Source organism: Oncorhynchus tshawytscha, linkage group LG23 (assembly GCF_018296145.1).
Source record: "Oncorhynchus tshawytscha isolate Ot180627B linkage group LG23, Otsh_v2.0, whole genome shotgun sequence".
NCBI classification, from domain to species: Eukaryota; Metazoa; Chordata; class Actinopteri; order Salmoniformes; family Salmonidae; genus Oncorhynchus; species Oncorhynchus tshawytscha.
Genome location: NC_056451.1, coordinates 21,619,424 through 21,638,156, shown reverse-complemented (window position 1 = coordinate 21,638,156; position 18,733 = coordinate 21,619,424). Strand labels below are relative to the sequence as shown.

At 41.3% G+C, this 18,733-nt stretch overlaps 2 protein-coding genes and 1 pseudogene across 5 annotated transcripts; 1 reads left to right on the top strand and 2 right to left on the bottom strand.

Annotated features, from left to right (window-relative positions):
* Positions 1–4,024: 4,024 nt before the first annotated feature.
* On the bottom strand, positions 4,025–6,827 carry LOC112222746 (protein lin-37 homolog). 2 transcript variants are annotated; one of them, XM_024385481.2, is made up of 10 exons: positions 6,748–6,827; positions 6,411–6,460; positions 6,210–6,285; positions 6,027–6,074; positions 5,855–5,884; positions 5,670–5,755; positions 5,362–5,522; positions 5,118–5,249; positions 4,951–5,024; positions 4,025–4,767 (listed from the first exon to the last, which is right to left on the bottom strand). In XM_024385481.2, the coding sequence occupies exons 2-10, from the start codon at positions 6,442–6,444 to the stop codon at positions 4,680–4,682; spliced, it is 729 nt and encodes a 242-aa protein (XP_024241249.1). In that variant the 5' UTR covers positions 6,445–6,460; positions 6,748–6,827; the 3' UTR covers positions 4,025–4,679. The 2 variants fall into 2 exon arrangements, with proteins under 2 accessions (XP_024241249.1, XP_024241250.1); XM_024385482.2 differs by having other exon boundaries at positions 6,210–6,279; positions 6,748–6,822.
* A 110-nt stretch (positions 6,828–6,937) lies between these two features.
* LOC112222516 lies at positions 6,938–12,179 on the top strand (annotated as a pseudogene).
* Positions 12,180–16,316: 4,137 nt separating this feature from the next.
* Positions 16,317–18,618, bottom strand: hspb6 (heat shock protein, alpha-crystallin-related, b6). Of its 3 annotated transcripts, none has more exons than XM_024385483.2 (4): positions 18,260–18,618; positions 17,697–17,862; positions 17,276–17,398; positions 16,317–17,056 (listed from the first exon to the last, which is right to left on the bottom strand). In XM_024385483.2, exons 2-4 carry the CDS (start codon positions 17,853–17,855, stop codon positions 16,889–16,891), a joined length of 450 nt encoding a protein of 149 aa, XP_024241251.1. In that variant the 5' UTR covers positions 17,856–17,862; positions 18,260–18,618; the 3' UTR covers positions 16,317–16,888. The 3 variants fall into 3 exon arrangements, with proteins under 3 accessions (XP_024241251.1, XP_024241252.1, XP_024241253.1); XM_024385484.2 differs by lacking the exon at positions 18,260–18,618 and adding an exon at positions 18,066–18,220; XM_024385485.2 differs by lacking the exon at positions 18,260–18,618 and adding an exon at positions 17,985–18,055.
* Positions 18,619–18,733: the final 115 nt, after the last annotated feature.

Sequence of the window (18,733 nt, the reverse complement as noted above, 5' to 3'; positions counted from 1 at the left end):
ATAAATTAGAAGCTTAGCCTATGCATAACCCATCATTCATTAGCTAAATAAGGCTAATACTGCATTTAATTTATTACCTGAAACAGGTAGGCTCAAAGATCTATAGGCTATAGAGTGAATTCGGAAAGTATTCAGACTCCTTCCCTTTGTCCACATTTTGTTACGTTACAGACTTATTCTAAACTGCATTATATAAAAACAAAATCCTCATCTACACACAATACCCCATAGTGACAAAGTAAAAACAGATTTAGAAATGTTTGCTAATTTATTAGAAATGATCAGGAATACCTTATTTAGTATTCAGACTCTTTGCTATTAAACTCAAAATTGAGCTCAGGTGCATCCTGCTTCCATTGATCATCCTTGGGATGTTTCTACAAATTGATTGGAGTCCACCTGTGGTAAATTCAATTGTTGGAAAACAATTGTGCTGTCTGGTTTTCTTAATATAAAGCAATTAGAAATTATTCATACTTAAGTATTTTTTAAACCAAATACTTTTAGACTTTTACTCAAGTAGTATTTTACTGGCTGACTTTCACTTGAGTAACTTTTCTATTAGGGTCTCTTTACTTTTTCCAGAGAAGACAGATTTAGATATGGCATACAGTGGGGCAAAAAAGTATTTAGTCAGCCACCAATTGTGCAAGTTCTCCCACTTAAAAATATGAGAGAGGCCTGTAATTTTCATCATAGGTCCACTTTAACTATGACAGACAAAATTAGAAAGAAAAAAATCCATAAAATCACATTGTAGGATTTTTAATGAATTTGCAAATTATGGTGGAAAATAAGTATTTGGTCAATAACAATAACAAAAGTTTCTCAGTACTTTGTTGTATACCCTTTGTTGGCAATGACAGAGGTCAAACGTCTTCTGTAAGTCTTCAGAAGGTTTTCACACACTGTTGCTGGTATTTTGGCCCATTCCTCCATGCAGATCTCCTCTAGAGCAGTGATGTTTTGGGGCTGTTACTGGGCCACACGGACTTTCAACTCCCTCCAAAGATTTTCTATGGGGTTGAGATCTGGAGACTGGCTAGGCCACTCCAGGACCTTGAAATGCTTCTTACGAAGCCACTCCTTCGTTGCCCGGGCGGTGTGTTTGGGATCATTGTCATGCTGAAAGACCCAGCCACGTTTCATCTTCAATGCCCTTGCTGATGGAAGGAGGTTTTCACTCAAAATCTCACGATACATGGCCCCATTCATTCTTTCCTTTACACGGATCAGTCGTCCTGGTCCCTTTGCAGAAAAACAGCCCCAAAGCATGATGTTTCCACCCCCATGCTTCACAGTAGGTATGGTGTTCTTTGGATGCAACTCAGCATTCTTTGTCCTCCAAACATGACGAGTTGAGTTTTTACCAAAAAGTTCTATTTTGGTTTCATCTGACCATATGACATTCTCCCAACCTTCTTCTGGATCATCCAAATGCTCTCTAGCAAACTTCAGACGGGCCTGGACATGTACTGGCTTAAGCAGGGGGACACGTCTGGCACTGCAGGATTTAAGTCCCTGGTGGCGTAGTGTGTTACTGATGGTAGGCTTTGTTACTTTGGTCCCAGCTCTCTGCAGGTCATTCACTAGGTCCCCAAAATGATCACCGTTCTTGTGATCATTTTGACCCCACGGGGTGAGATCTTGCGTGGAGCCCCAGATCGAGGGAGATTATTAGTGGTCTTGTATGTCTTCCATTTCCTAATAATTGTTCCCACAGTTGATTTCTTCAAACCAAGCTGCTTACCGATTGCAGATTCAGTCTTCCCAGCCTGGTGCAGGTCTACAATTTTGTTTCTGGTGTCCTTTGACAGCTCTTTGGTCTTGGCCATAGTGGAGTTTGGAGTGTGACTGTTTGAGGTTGTGGACAGGTGTCTTTTATACTGATAACAACTTCAAACAGGTGCCATTAATACAGGTAACGAGTGGAGGACAGAGGAGCCTCTTAAAGAAGAAGTTACAGGTCTGTGAGAGCCAGAAATCTTGCTTGTTTGTAGGTGACCAAATACTTATTTTCCACCATAATTTGCAAATAAATTCATTAAACATCCTACAATGTGATTTTCTGGATTTTTTCTCCTCATTTTGTCTGTCATAGTTGAAGTGTACCTATGATGAAAATTACAGGACTCATCTTTTTAAGTGGGAGAACTTGCACAATTGGTGGCTGACTAAATACTGACTAAAGGCACTTTAAACTTATAGGATGTTTGGAGAGAAAGGGAGGGAGGAAGAGTGCAACAGCTTGCACGTGAGAGAGAGCTGTTTCATTTGTGGTGGGAGAGTGGATAATATTAATTGCTATAGAGAATAGGATGGAAATGGGTAAGACGCTCTAGTCTTATTTTCTACCCTTATGATCTCTGACCTCAGATGCTTTAACTTTTCATTCAGACTTATGCTTCATTTGTAGAAGTAGTTTCATGACAAACATGCAATTCTTAATGTCATCTCAATTTGTCAGTTGCTTTACTCATACTTTTTTAGAAACTCATGTGCATTAGAATTGTTGCATTGTGTGAATAAAGACCATATGAGGGCGAAGTCATGTACTAAATATCTTATATAAATCGAATGACTTTATTTGTTTCAAGTCCTACCTGGTCATAGGTGGGAAATGTATAAAAACTGGGCTAACAAATTACCAAAATGTAACCTTCAACCTGCAGATCCCTCCGGATCATCGTCTCCGTTGTCCTGGCCTTTTACATCTGCTGGATGCCCTTCCACGTCTTAGTTTCTGGACATCATGACAAATGGCAGCCCAGGCCTCAACCTGGTCGTGCATATTGGAATTCCCCTGTCCGCTAGCCTGGCCTTCCTCAACAGCTGCCTGAACCCCATCCTGTACGTCTTCATGTGTGACGAGTTCCAGAAGAAGCTGCGTCAGTCCGTGCTGGTTGTATTCGAGAACGCTTTTCCAGAGGACCAGGGGATGAACTGTGTCATCAATGCGCTCCCATCTCTCCCGTTAAGTCTAAGTCTCTGACTCCAGAGAAGGACATTTACGCCTCACTGGTGACCAGTCTGATGGTAAAGTGGAAACTGAGGTGTGAGATGTCTGCAAAAGACAGGGCTAGTACATCTGTATTACAGTGTAATTTGACTATCTATACTGTAGTTATGGGACTTGAAATGGTCAGTAGTTGTGGTCATTGTGGTTTTCATGGTGGTATTAATCAAATCAATCAAATGTCTTTCAAAAAGCCCTTTTTACATCAGTTGTCACAATGTGCTTTACAGATACCCAGCCTAAAACCTCAAAAGTGCAAGTAATGCAAATGCAGTTACCGGATTTAACTTCTAATGTTTTTTTTTAACCTTTATTTTACTAGGCAAGTCAGTTAAAAACAAATTCTTATTTTCAATGACGGCCTAGGAACAGTGGGTTAACTGCCTGTTCAGGGGCAGAACAACGACCTTGTCAGCTCGGGGGTTTGAACTTGCAACCTTCCGGTTACTAGTCCAACACTCTAACCACTAGGCTACCCTATCGCCCCAATAGTGATGTTATGTTGAAGTTATGGGGACCTTATTTTGATGTTATGGTAAAATTATGGGGATGCTATGTTGACGTTATAGGGAAATGATGGGGACATTATCACACACAAATAGACAATAACACTCCTAAACCTCTAATTTCAAAATCTTACAAGACTGTTCGACCAGACGGATCTATTAACTGAAGGTATTTTGGTATCAAAAATGTTTAAAAAACTCTTTCGTCATTTATTAATTTCTGTGTTTATATTTTGCTTGTAGCTAATATAAAAGAGTTGACTCCTAAAAGGACTCTTCGTAAGTGTTTTTCTTTGGTCAGATAAAGGTTTAACTTCAGACGACATTCCTTTGTGATCCAAAACAAACGGAACATTTATTGCCTGTATGTGATCTATATCTTGGACCTATTTCATCCATGTGGACTGTGTTTCTGACCTGCAGATGACAAGATACCTCTGGAAAAACCCTCTCCCAAAATAACTGCTGTGAAATCCTTTGAATTACATTTCAGAAATCAATCAACTGTAAAAACAGCACTCTGGCAGATTTATTATAGCGATAAATAAATTACAATAGCTCAATACTTTATAACTTTTTTACACAGTTTACTTACTTTAAATTAGGGAGACGTGTGTGAGACTTTTCTTTTGAACATCTATGCAAAATAAATAAAAAATCCCAAGGGCACTGCTTGTCTGGGAAACTGGTGATCCTAAAACAAATATTTACCATTGGAATTGATTTAGAGTATCCCAGAATTTAGACAAATGTTGTACACTACTTAACCTGTTTACAAACTTTTCATGACACATTGTGGGATCGACAACAGACTATATAATGCATTACCAGATATTCTGTAATATGACAAAAAACGTTAATGTAATTATTATCCAAGAATCCCAATACACCAGTCACAGGTGAACTTGGGCCCACCAGAAGCATCAACTTGCTGAAAGTATTGGTACATTTTCAAAACGAGGACTTTGGGTCCTTAAATGTGGCAGTATATGGTAAAAATGGGCTCCATGAGGCTCCTCTGACATTGTCACACGCAATGGCCTCCTTGGGGAGAGGACTAGGGCAGCGTCCTGGGGTAGATGACTTCCTCGTAGCTCCTACCTGCTCTATTCTTTTCTCCTCCCTCTGCTGTGGGATACTACCTGGAGGATTCCCAGCTAGCGGTCGTACATTTCCTTCATCTCTTTCAGGATCTTGATGCTCTCGCTATACCTCAGCTGATTCTTGTTGGACGCTTCTTTCCATCTGAACACAGTTATGTATATTAAAGATTGATCGCAGCTAGATAAACAATGTTTACTGACAGAATTTGTATCAACTTTTTTTCCAATCAAGATTACATTCGGATCAATAGTTGATATTCGACTCCCCAATCTATCCATGTCAACTAAGTTAGCTTTTGTGATTATTTAGATGCCTTGGACTTACTTTTGCCTTATCTTTTTCCAGCGTTCTATGTGGTTGTATATGAGGGGACCAGAGACAAGAGCTGTATCTGTAGACTGGTGACAAAGACAGACAGATTGAAACAATCAACCGTTTTACTGTGGCAAATATGAAAATGATGGCTAGGCGTAGCAGATGTTATACAGTACCTTGCTGACGATAGGCTTTTCTGTGGATGGGATCCTCAGATTGACAGGATCTCCAGATGGGTTGAGAGGACAGGTGGTGGGCGGAGGGAGGCGATACACATTCTGTCCCTTACCATTGAGCATGTCTGCAGCCTGGTAAGATGCAGGTGAAAACAAATACTGAACAGAGAGCTCTATTGAAAAATATATATATTTATGCCCACATTGTGGGCATCTTTGTCCTGCTTTTTGGGTGTGAGCTTACCTCCTCTTCCCCCATGCTGTGTGGGGGGCTTGGGGATGCAGCTCTCTCTCTCACTGCCGGGTTGTTCCTCATCCAGGCCCGGCAAATGGGGTAAAGTGGGGTACTGGTGGTGTACTGGGCCAGGTCCACACTGCGGTCAAACAACTTGATAATGTAGGCATCTAGCAGAGAGGGAGGAGAACAAATGATTGTATATGTAGGTGAATAGCTAGAGCTTGAACGGTAGAGTCAGTGAGTGAGAGACAAAAGGTTTTTAAAAGTCAAACTATCTGTGTTTGGCAGGGGATTGACATCTGCAGCAGACTTACTTTGTTTATGTTGGTTGCTCTCTGTTAAGCTATCATCCATCTCTTTTCGTTTCTTTCTCCGGTGCTGTGGAAACCGTGACGATGGCCTATGACATCAACAACAAGGGAAAGGGGACAGGTCAAGGCCTGTCAGTGTCTAACAACCACACAGTCAGATGTGTTTTAAAAAATCAAATAAGGCTTACCGCTTCCCAGCAGAAGATGGAGACACATCCCTATGGAAGAAATAGGCAATCAGTATTACTACAGAAATAGTGGGACTAACGGAACCACAATAGGCTATTGAGTAAGTCTAAATAGCATACTTCTTTTAATATAAAAAAAATACCAGAAAAGAAAGAAAAAAAATGGCCATACTTGCTCAGAGACTCTTCTGCCATCTTTGTCTCGTCTTCATTTTGCTCCCTGTAAAACAGCAAAAACAGCATTTCCCATCACCTAAGCTTGATTAGAGGAAAATGAAAAGTTCCTGAAGCTGTACGTTTCAATGTCAAGCCAGTTAATGTACTGCATCTTCACAAATAAAATAAAAACACCAACCTCTCACTGTCACTCTTCTCTACCAGCCCCTGTAATACTGCATCTAGTCGGCTGCGTGCACCACTCCCCTCTGCATCTGTCATATATAAATAAACAGTCGACTTTACTTAGTAGAGATATAATAATTCCAGTAGATAGTGTTAGGTACCACTGTATCGTCAGCTGAATGGGTTTTTGGTTTTGAAATGTTCAAGCTCTCACCTGGCTTCTCAGTCTTGATCTTGACGTGATGCATGATCTACCCGTTCACACTGACATTCAGAAATCCCCAAAACAAAGATAAAATACAAGTTACGACAAAAATGTTTCTAGATATTAACGTTAAATGACCCAAGGGGACACTGTTGTTGTGCCTGGATACCGAACCTAAGTAGCTAGTTAACGTTAACTAATTGAAGCAGTCTTTTCTTGAATACGCGTGTGTAGCCGCATTATTCGACTTATGTCTATTCGATACATCACTTTTCATCAGCAGAACATTATTGTCGAATTAATGTCTAAAGGCCACGTATCTATACATAGAACGTAGTTTTGTTACCCTCCAACAACTAGCTAGCTAGCTGCCTGGTTAGCGCGGTGGTCGGATTTGTTTCAGTAGACTTTCCTCTTCCGCGCGCAGGTCGTTTCCTTTCTGCTGGTTGGGCAATGCGGAGTCGACTACACGACTATCATTGGTCCAGATCGATGTCTGTCACTTACCAACTTTCTGTAGATTGGCCAGAATCGATTGTTGTCGATAATGATGTTCTCGGAAAAGATCAACTCAACATTATCGAATCTGTCAAATAATTGAATAAAAAATTATCCAACGAGGAATGTAACATTTAGAAAAGTAGAACTAATTGTCTAGACTATGCATATTTTCCTAATCTAACTATTTTATTTAGCCGTTTGGTTGCCTGGTAATTGACACAAGTCCAAGCCAGATAAAAACACGGAAGGCACAGTGTGTTTTTCATTCATTGAATCAACCCAGGCAGTGATCAAATCGAGATGCTCAAGTAACATTTACATGGAAAGTACGTGCTTTTTAAAAAGTTAATACGTTATCGGTGTCGGTGATCTAGCCTTTCTAAATGAACAAACTAGTTTTAAACTGCAATGCTGTTAGCTAGCTAAGTTACAGGGAAAACGTTTTGCAGTGCCAGCTAGCTCTTTTCACTCTCTTGTTAAATCAAATGCATGTGTGCTAGCTATTTACCCGACACACACTTTAACACTGTCTCATCCTATGATTATAGCAAAGAGTATGTGGGCTATAACATGTGGGCTATAACACTTCGCTGCCCATTGTGTAAGTTGGTGCCGGTGGTACTGTCAACATGAAATCCAGGTGAGACGTGGAACAAATAAAAATGAATGCAGAACTAGCGTTTTCAAAACCAGAACGTTGTGTTTTTTTTTACCACAATGAAAATGGTCATATTTTGTCTCTCTTGCTCTCTTAGTGGTGCTGCTCTGTTCACAAGGAACAATCCCTTTCCGCCAGACCCACCTCTGGGAAAAACACATTTACAACCCCTCACGCACCAAGAAGCTTCCAAAGCAACAGAGGAAAACCGTAAGAACTGAACTATGGGGCTGTCGGGGTCTTTTCCAAATACACTTACTCCAATACAGTAAATACATGTATTGTCAGTATAGTCTCCTGATCAAACTAACTTTTTTCCTGGTTTGTCTTAGACCCTGAACGATGTTGGCCTTGCCCAGCTGTCCAGCCCTCCTCCTCTCCAGACACACTCACTGTGCCCATCGGACCCGTGCTTCCTTGGGGCAGCCAACCACTTTGTCCTCTGTCCTCCTCCTGCCACTAGGCCCAGTCTAGTTTTTAAGAGTCCTGGCCCTCCACTGATCTTGTGTCCTCCCCGGCCAACACTGCCACCTCCCCGAACACAGACACACTGACATAGGACCCAACATCGGGAAAGTCCCTGGTTTCCACTGGGGGAGGAGAGAAGGAAGATTCAGTGTTGGCAAAGTATGCTTAATACTATTTCTAGAATTACATAATGGTAATTTGTTTTATTTGTGACGTGTCATACAGCATTTGTGACCCTGCATCCTCATGTATGTCTTCATTGTAGTGTGTATAATGATATCCACAATAAGCTTGCAGGTGACGAATATAGGATGTTTGTATTGCTTTATGGTGTTATGCCCTTTACATGTCTCATTAGTAACTACAATAATTCCTATTTCCAGGTACATTGAACGCTTTCGTCACGGAAGGCCGCAGAGTCGAGAGGAACGTCTGCAAACGTCGGCAATGGTGGGAGAGGGCCAGCAGCCTTTCTGGTGGCTTTCCTCCTCCTCTCTACCCTCCAGTTCTACACCCACTCAAACCACTGACAAAGGTACTTCACTTGGCTCATTCATTGTTCTTTACATCTCATTGAAACTCATTAAAAGTTTTACTGTTTCGATAAAACAAGGAATCTAGTGACCGTTGTGATGCATTTGACCAACTGTCTTGCTCTGCTCTCCATTTCAAATCAAAGTTTATTGGTCGTGTACACAGTTTAGCAGGTGTTATAGCGGGTGCAGCGAAAATCTTATGTTACTAGCTCCTAACAATGCAGTAAAATGTCAAACAATTAAAACGTTTTTTTTTTTAAGGAAAGAAGTCAAGAATGTAAGGACAAATCCATCTAACAACCCAAATAGCACCATCAAAATGAAATCTATATACTGGATGAATATGTACAGCAGTAGATATATTAGTGAGATATATCAAGAATCAAAAATATAAATAAATATGCTGTGTGTATAAACAGTAAAACACAATTTCTTATTAATTCCATTTTTCTTTGTACACAGGCCTTTCCCTTAGAAAAGACTCAGCCACCACCCTCAGTCCAGTTGGGTAGTTTTGGCATGGCACCACCCTCTCCCCATGCAGGGGACTCCTTGATCTTAGTGCCATGGTGTGTGATGAACCTTGTTGTTACATGTGTACATTGAATTGGTGGGGTCAGTGTACCCATCTAGTGGTGTTAATCGGAACAGTATTGTTCTGTTCATGCTATGTTTTGGTAAGAGTTTGAGATGTATTGGACAGGTTTATGTAATACTGTCAAGTGTGCAAGAGCCAGAATGGCTGAGATCTAATGGAAGAGACTACCCATGCAGAGTGCCTCTCCTCATAAATATTTGCATACCAACACCAGACGACATGTTCTGCCCAACCAATGTGTTTATATGAACTAGTTAGAAGCTGTTCCCTTTGATTATGCAACTGTGTTTGATGCCTTTGTTGATACCCCTTCTGGTCAAAACACCGCTCCATATCCAGCTTGCTGCAAATCCCTGAGGGAATGAGCTAAACTCTATGCAACTGATGTGAGCTTTTATAGAACTGATCCATAAAGCGTTTTCAAAACTAAACCCGCTGAGGGCTCAGAGTTACACAACATTGTGAATGTTCTAGAATGTTGGTGATAGAAATGGTGACAGGAGATGATGCCTCTGATGCACTCACTGGCCTCTCTTTCTGATGCCCTGGCAGGGCCTGTCAGACTCCTCTCACGGTGACCTTGGAGACTCTGAGATACTGCATCTACAGGAGAAGGCCAGTAGACTGCTACACAGAAGGTGGATATGCTGGGAGGAATAGAATACACTGAGCAGGGTTGGGGTCAATTAAATGTAATTCAGTCAGTTGCAATGTGGAGAATTGGATTAGTCTTACAATTTGAAAAAAAAATGTTTTCAGTGAGCACTCACTCAGTAGTGGATCTATCCTCATCAGCTCTGAGGGCCTGGGCTGCTCCAATTTGTCCTCCTCTGTGAGCATAGATGAGCCAGTCCAAAGGCCTATAATTACCAGACCTATCAACTCAACCACTGGTGAGTCATGTGGGTTGGGAAGTTCAAAACATCTGATTTGCATGAATTTCCCTGGTCTCAACCACATTATATTGCTTTTTCAAACTCCCATAGCCACTGTTATTCTGTGCTCTTGCCACGTCCCTCATTTCTCATGGTCACCATTTAGTTTCCTTTTGCAACTTTCTTTATTTTCACACACATTGCAATAACTCTTCTTGTGCAACCGCTTCCTCAAGTTGTGGGGAACCTAAGCTCAGCAGACCTCTATGCTGGAACCGTGCCCAAACTGTCTGTGGTTGGTCCCCCTGATCCATGCACACGCCCAGAGGAGGACATCCTGTTTCAGTGGCGCCTGAGGAGGAAGATGGAGCAGGCCAGTCGGTGGTCACACCCACATCAGGTTCACACCCTTCATCAGCACTCTTTCAGCTGGCAGTCACACAAGGTACTTACCCTCCTGTCTACTACACCTGCTATTAGAAATATGTTTTGAAGTCTCTTTGAAATGTCTGCTATTGTGTGGTAGTATTTTCCAATGCATTTAGCTAATCACAGACAATTTCATTTATTTCCCTTCGTTAGGTACAGCGGAATCCCCACCCTGCATATTCCACTCATATAGTTACCCGCTCCTTCACCCCAGCCCCCCAGGAGACCAGTGTCCCCCATGGACCATTCTCCCCTGCAGCTGCCCTCCCCATCTCCAGCCCCACCGTCTCCAAGTTGCAGCCGGATACCCCGGTCTGTCCCCACATGCACCACCTCTGTGACATCCTTCCTTATACCGCTCAGCCCCTCTCCCCTCCACCCAGCCACCAGAGGAGCCCAAAGAGGAGGTCTCTAGGGCCGACCTGACCATTAGGCAGCCCAAAGCCCAGTTCAGCTCCACAGACACCTCCACTGAGGAGCCCACTATTAAACATGAGTCCTCTTCACCACCGCCCGCCTTGTCTCTTCGCCTTGACGTGATGCGGACCATGCTGAGAGGCCCAGCTATACAGATTGGAGTGTGAGCCAACACAGCACCAGATGTAAAGACAGGGTCACCCCATGGAGAGAGGAGCCCAGCAGAGACTGGGGGCAACAGGAAAGCAGGCCAGGGGTAGTGAGAGAGGGCCGCCCTGGAGATCGTGCTCCATCACCCTCTCCCATACACATTACCCTGGGACAGGTCAGTTAACACCGTGGGTCATCAGCATCATCGATGCTAGATGCCATTAGTACATTGAAGAAAGGCCATTATTCATTTTTCATTGTTACAATAATATTCATTTACTTTATTAATTTATCCAGGTTAGTTTAATTTAGATAAAGATATTAGATGAGTAAAGCATATTAATTCACCTTGGCAGGTAGTTTCAGAGGTAATGTTACCGACCGTGGGCTGCCCGGAACCGCCCAGAACCCCTGTGTCCTCTGACTCTCCCAAATATGCGCCCCCACAGTCCCCCGCCCTGCCTCCCAGTGCACAGCAGCCCCGGGAGGTCGTAGCTCAGCTGCTGCAGGAGGCTGAAGGTGAGACTGCCTGGTGCAGTGGGGACTGCTGACCTTAATTCTCTAGGTAGCAGAGGTGGAATAGACTCTGGCCGTATAATACAGTGTGTGTATATATAGCCTCCAGTCAAGTTCCACCGGGACTGAATCCAAACTAACTTTTTCCTGAAAATCTCATTTCTATACATGCATTACTTACTCTAAATACTAAGTTAGGATTTTGCCCTAAATGCTAAAGGGGTCTTTTGCTAACTATATAGGGCAGCATAACAATTGAGTGATGCCGTAGTCTTCTGTTACAGGAGTACATTGACAGTGTGGACCAGTGACAGTTATTGGTTTTTACTTCACCTTGCTCTTGTTCATGTGTACATTTCTGGCTATTTATACCTTTGTACAATTAACATGTGATCTAATATAACATATTATGAACACCTGGCATAGCTTTGCTGGAAAGTATCTAAAGTTAGAACAAAAATAATCTGTCATGTAATCAACTGCTCCTAAAGTTACTTTTGTTATCTGCACAGTGACATTTTAACTGTGTATTTTTCCCCCCTTAAGATTCAGACGAGCAAGAGTTTAAAGACGACCCCTTACTGAATGTCTTAAGGCAGCAGAGGATGGGTGAAGGAGCAAATCAGGTAAAGAACTGGTATATGTTCCCTAGATACAGTACATCCTTCGTCATTTATTTAATTAACCTTTCCATTACCGGTACTCATTAAGATAATGAACTTAATATATTTTCAGGGTAATTACAGTGCCTTCAGAAACTATTCACTTTTTTCCACATTTTGTGTTACAGCCTGAATTTAAAATGGATTCATTAGAGATTTTTTTTGTCACTGGCCTACACAATACCCCATAGTGTCAAACGTGGAATTATGTTATTAGAAATCGTTACAAATGAATTAAAAGCTCAAAAATGTCTTGCGTTAAGTATTCAACCCCTTTGTTATGGCAAGCCTAAATAAATTCAGGAGTAAAAATGTGCTGAACAAGTCACATAATAAGTTGCATGGTCTCAATCTGTGTGCAATAATAGTGTTTAACATGATTTCTGAATGACTACCTCATCTATATACCCCACACATACAATTATCTTTAAGGTCCCTTGGTTGAGCAGTGAATTTCAAACACAGATTCAACCACAATGGCCAGGGAGGTTTTCCAATGCTTTGCAAAGAAGGGCACATATTGGTAGATGGGTAAACAAAGAGGAAGAAAAAAAGCAGACATTGAGTATCCCTTTGAGCATAGTGAAGTTATTAGTTACACTTTGGATGGTGTATCAATACACCCAGTCACTACAAAGATACAGGTGTCCTTGTTTACTCAGTTGCCGGAGAGGAAGGAGACCGCTCAGGGATTTCACCATGAGGCCAATGGTGACTTTAAAACAGTTACAGAGTTTAATGGCTGTGATAGGAAATAACTGGGGATTGGTCAACCACATTGTAGTTACTCCACAATACTAACCTAAATGACAGTGAAAAGAAGGAAGCCTGTACAGAATAAAAATATTCCAAAACATACATCATGTTTGCAATAAGGTATTAAAAAGTAAAACTGCAAAAAATGTGGCAAAGAAATTATATTTTTGTCCTGAATACAAAGTGCTATGTTTGGGGTAAATACAACACATTACTGAGTAACACTCTCCATTTTGTCAAGCATAGTGGTGGCTGCATTATGTTATGGGTATGCTTGTAATCGTTAAGGACTGAGGAGTTTTTCAGGATAAAAGAAACTGAATGGAGCTAAACAGAGGCAACATCCTAGAGTAAAACATGCTTCAGTCTACTTTCCACCAGACACTGGGAGATGAATTCAAATCAAATTTTATTGGTCACATACACATGGTGAGCAGATGTTATTGAGAGTGTAGCGAAATGCTTGAGCTTCTAGTTCCGACAGTGCAGTAATAGCTAACAAGTAATCTAACAATTTCACAAGTACCTTGTATACACTCAAGTGGAAAGGAATGAATAAGAATATGAATATATGAATGAGCTATGGCCGTGCGGCATAGGCAAGATGCAGTAGATAGTTTAGAGTACAGTATATACATATGAGATGAGTAATGTAGGGTATGTAAACATTATATACAGTGGCATTGTTTAAAGTGACAAATGATACATTTATTACATTAATTATTAAAGTGGCTAGAGATTTGAGTCCATGTTGGCAGCAGCCACTCTGTTAGTGATGGCTGTTTAACAGTCTGATGGCCTTGAGATAGAAGCTGTTTTTCCGTCTCTAGGTCCCAGCTTTGATGCACTGATCTCGCCTTCTGGGTGATAGTGGGGTGAACAGGCAGTGGCTCGAGTGGTTGTTGTCCTTGATCCTTTTTGGCCTTCCTGTGATATCGGGTGCTGTAGGTGTCCTGGAGGGCAGGTAGTTTGTCCCCGGTGATGCATTGTGCAGACCTCACTACCCTCTGGAGAACCTTACGGTTGTGGGCAGAGCAGTTGCCATACCAGGCCCGACAGGATGCTCTCGATTGTGCATCTGTAAACGTTTGAAAGGGTTTTCGGTCACTAGACAAATTTCTTCACCCTCCTGAGGTTGAAGAGACGCTGTCTGTGTGGGTGGACCATTTCAGTTTGTCCGTGATGTGTACGCCGATTCACCTGTCAGCAAGATTGTAACCTAAAACATAAGGCCAAATCTACACTGGAGTTGGTTTCCAAGGAGAAAGTCAATGTACCCGAGTGGCTGAGTAACAGTTTTTAATTAAATCGACTTGAAAATCTATGGCAAGACCTGGAAAATGGTTGTCTCGCAATGATCAACAACCCATTTGACAGAGTTTGAAACAAATAATGGGGAAATGTTACACAATCCAGGTGTGAAAAGCTCTTAGACTTACCCAGAAAGATTCACAGCTGTAATCACTGCCAAAGGTGCTTCTACAAATTTCTGTATTTCATTTTCAATAAATGTGGAATAATTTCTAAAAACATAGATGGTTGAGGAAAAAAAATATTTCAAATTGTGAATTCAGGCTGTAACACAACAAAATGTGGAATAACTCCAGGGGTATGAATACTTTCTGAAGGCCCTGTATACAGCCTTTTTCTAAAATGGATTAAATAAATATTTGCATCAATCTACACACAATATCCCATAATGACAAAGCAAAAACAGGTTTTTAGAACAGGACAATGACCCTAAGCACACAGCCAAGACAATGCAGGAGTGACTTCGGGACAAGTCTCTGAATGTCCTTGAGTGGCCCAGCCAGAGCCTGGACTTGAACCTGATCGAACATCTCTGGAGAGACCTGAAAATAGCAGTGCAGCGATGCTCCCCATCCAACCTGACAGAGCTTGAGAGGATCTGCAGAGAAGAATGGGAGAAACTCACCAAATACAGGTGTGCCAAGCTTGTAGCGTCATACCCAAGAAGACTGTAGGTTGTTATCGCTGCCAAAGGTGCTTCAACAAAGTTTTTTAAAGTTATTTTATTTAACCAGGTAGGCAAGTTGAGAACAAGTTCTCATTTACAATTGCGACCTGGCCAAGATAAAGCAAAGCAGTTCGACACAATAACACAGAGTTACACACGGAGTAAAATAAACATACAATCAATAATGCAGTAGAAAAATAAGTCTATATACAATGTCAGCAAATGAGGTGAGATAAGGGAGGTAAAGGCAAAAAAAAAAGGCCATGGTGGCGAAGTAAATACAATATAGCAAGTAAAACACTGGAATGGTAGATTTGCAGTGGAAGAATGTGCAAAGTAGAAATAAAAATAATGGGGTGCAAAGAAGCTAAATAAATAAATACAGTAGGGGAAGAGGTAGTTGTTTGGGCTAAATTATAGATGGGCTATGTACAGGTGCAGTAATCTGTGAGCTGCTTTGACAGCTGGTGCTTAAAGCTAGTGAGGGAGAAGTGTTTCCAGTTTCAGAGATTTTTGTAGTTCGGTCCAGTCATTGGCAGCAGAGAACTGGAAAGTTCTGAATATTTATGTAAATATCATATTTCAGTTCTTTATTTGTAATACATTTGCAAAAAAAAAAAAAAAACTGTTTTGCTTGGTCATTATGGGGCATTGTATGTAGATTGAGGGGAAAAAACGATTTCATCTATTTTAGAATAAAGCTGTAACATAACACAATGTGGAAAAAGTCAAGGGGTCCGAATACTTTCTGAATGCACTGTATTGTGAAATCATGATGTGTTATGCTGATTGTTTTGTCTTTGGAGTAAAATTGTACTTTTTTTTCTCATTGCAGACACAGATATGGATCCTAGAGTGATATAATATTTGGCTATGCAAAGCGTTGAAGCAACCTTGGAACATGCTCTAAAAATAGATGTTTTTTCTTTCAGCGAGGTGGACTCACTGTTGGATGAATTCCAGGAAGCGTGATCACTGGTGGTGAGCACACACATGGAACAAAAACAATCAATTCAACAGCATTTTTGTACCGAAATATAGTGCATTTATTTTTGTTAACAAATTCTCTTTTTTACAATGAATAGTTAAATATACAACAACCTTACTGTTGGGTTTTGTGAACATACTTGATAATCTGAGTGTTAAAACCTTTACACGTGATTTAGAGGGCATTAGACACACCACACAATCAAATCAACATTTTCAATGGTTTTATATCATGTTTACAATGAATGGTTCCATAAAAATATTAAGATTGAGTTAAATGGGATTCTTTCGGATGAGGGATGCTTTTAAATGAGCGATCTGTCCTGTTAATATGTACAAACCTCATTTTAATTCTGTGACAGCTTAGTTAATGGGTGTTTTGGTACAGGCAGGCACCAGCTCCTTGGTGAGTGTTTTGATATGTCTGTTGGAGGAGAGGGTGCCTGTATTTTTGCTTCTATCCTTATTTGGTGTGTGTACAGTTTACCAAGTTACCAATTACTTCACACTGGAAGAAGTTAAGATACCCATAAGTACTTTTTTATTTCCTTTAACTAAAGTTAATTTGAAAAATTGCACATTTCTTTGCGATAAACTATTTTACATTTGAAATGTCAGACTACAAATTGCAAGAACAGATCACTCTGGAGTAAGATGTTAACAGAATGTGTAATTTAGCATATTAAACAACTGTTTCAAATGAGAATTAGAAAGGGGTAATACTGAAAAAGGAAATGATTGCCTACTTCACCCATGTTTTCTATTTGCAAAGGAAGTAGTGTGTAGTTCCAGTAAACTACTTTTTGTTTTTGCTGTGTAGCAAACTACCAGATATGAACTGCCACCAAGCTACTGCAAAATGTAGTTAAATTACTAGTTGAACTACATGTAGTTTACTCCTACCCCCCCAACACTGGTTCCTATGGATTGTGTGTTTGTTCTTATAGTGTGTATGCTCATGATTCTGAGTGGGACAGGTGTCTGGAGTTCTCCCCCTGCAGCATAGGGGCCGATATGATGAGGATGCCTTCAGGCGACACAGCCGACTCCAGAGACATGGAGTCCACTCCCTCTGGAATCCTGTAGCGCCGGTTAAACTGTCGCGTCACCAGCCCCGACCCATCCTGCAAACACACGTTACAGTGAACACAGTCAGTGAGGAATGCTCGTTTTCAGGCTAACAAGTGGCCTGGTTTCCAGTCTGTTTGGTCAGTAGTTGTCTGAAGCAGAAACAGACTGCATAGCAACCAGGCTATATTCAATGTCTGTCATCACACTATGGCAGTGTGATTATGAACAGAGAACAACTCTTGCATAATACATGTAACACAGTAGTTGCCTACTTTTTTCTCTTTGTGTTTCCCTTGGACCTCCACAAAGTCTCCTGTCACCTTGACCATCAGCTCCTCTGGGTTGAAGTGTTTCACATCAACCTGAACTGTGAATCGACTGTGGTCACAACACACCTGGCAACAGGGGAAGATACCAATATTACTACTCAAATTGACACTATTGCTGCTCTATTACTGCTGGTTTAATCTACTTTTATGTAATTATATTCAAATGATAAGAAAGGCAAGAGCACCTGCAGTAAATGGGCATTCATTAAAATGTCAGTAGAATATAGAAAGTAAAACATAAAATTAATTAATCAAGGCTACCTCATTGATACAGAACAAAGTCATGAAAAATGAATCCAGAAATGGTTTGATCAGTGAGAAATTAGAACACTGCATGCGTGCAGTGTAACGGGAATAAACCTACCTGTGCAGAGCCAGTTTGCTCCGTCACTGGGGTGAGCAGCTCCGACGGCGTGAATGAGTACAGCCCGAATGTCCCGTTCAGCCCGGGAAGAAGAGGCGGCAGGACCCTCTCCCATGCGATACCGCTGGCTGGAAAAGTGGGTGGCAGATCGAAGTCCATTTCGCGTCTGAGGTAAAAAATAAAATATGCAGTGATTACTACAGCCTTTCACACCAGTATGGGCCGGGGATGTTACGAATATTCTAGGCCACAGGAAGAAATCGCACATGGGAAAAATGATAGACCTACATTTATTGGACTATTCGAGAAACTATTAGCCTAATAGAAGTTGTTAGAATTAAGCAAGAAATAATTCCAACTATAATATACCCGCTTCTTCACTGCGGAGGTTCAGAAAGTGATTGATTCGTAAAGACTACAGCGATGGTTTTTATAGTCCTTGTCAAATCTGGAATATTGTAAATAATACCGAATACGCTTGAACCTCAAAGACCTTTCAAATTGTTGCTGGGAAGGGTCACCGTGTAAAATCCCGTTTGAGACGTAGAGTCGTTAGCACTTACCGTTATGAGATGCCTGCAAGTCCTATTATGTTCTGATTGCCAATAGGATGGATTGCTGCGTCCGTGTATCTGACTCTGCCCTTTTCCCTGACAAACTGTGGAAGTGCCAGTTAAGGTCTGTATTTATGATAGCAGGAGTTACATAATGAGGCGGGAACTTCGCTGTGGGGCACCCTGCTTGCTTTGGATTCACCACCAGACCCCCTGGGAATTATGATTTTGTTTTAGTTGTGATCAAATGCTTCGATAGCGTGGGGACCTGCCTTAAGGAACACTCCTCCCTATCATATCAACCTAAATATGAAGAACTGTTACCATATTCTCCATTAAAATCATATAGTGTACGTGTGATAGTGCCCCTTTTTAATTAAGCTTACATGGTCGTTTTCCTTGACACCTATTGGGAGCCCCTTTTGGTGATTTGGCAATTGACATTCAACACTGCCAAAAGCGGTAATCTCAATACAGTGTTCT

What these genes read in the sequence shown, in the direction of transcription:
- LOC112222746 (XM_024385481.2), bottom strand. Translation starts at nt 6,444, where the DNA reads ATGCATCACGTCAAGATCAAGACTGAGAAGCCAG. An exon ending in CCATCTTCTGCTGGGAAGCG is followed by an intron (nt 5,756 to 5,854) that starts GTAAGCCTTATT and finishes TTGATGTCATAG; the next exon opens with GCCATCGTCACGGTTTCCAC. An exon ending in ACAGCATGGGGGAAGAGGAG is followed by an intron (nt 5,250 to 5,361) that starts GTAAGCTCACAC and finishes GCATCTTACCAG; the next exon opens with GCTGCAGACATGCTCAATGG.
- hspb6 (XM_024385483.2), bottom strand. Translation starts at nt 17,855, where the DNA reads ATGGACTTCGATCTGCCACCCACTTTTCCAGCCAGCGGTATCGCATGG. An exon ending in AGCAAACTGGCTCTGCACAG is followed by an intron (nt 17,399 to 17,696) that starts GTAGGTTTATTC and finishes CCCTGTTGCCAG; the next exon opens with GTGTGTTGTGACCACAGTCG. An exon ending in GGAAACACAAAGAGAAAAAA is followed by an intron (nt 17,057 to 17,275) that starts GTAGGCAACTAC and finishes GTGTGTTTGCAG; the next exon opens with GATGGGTCGGGGCTGGTGAC.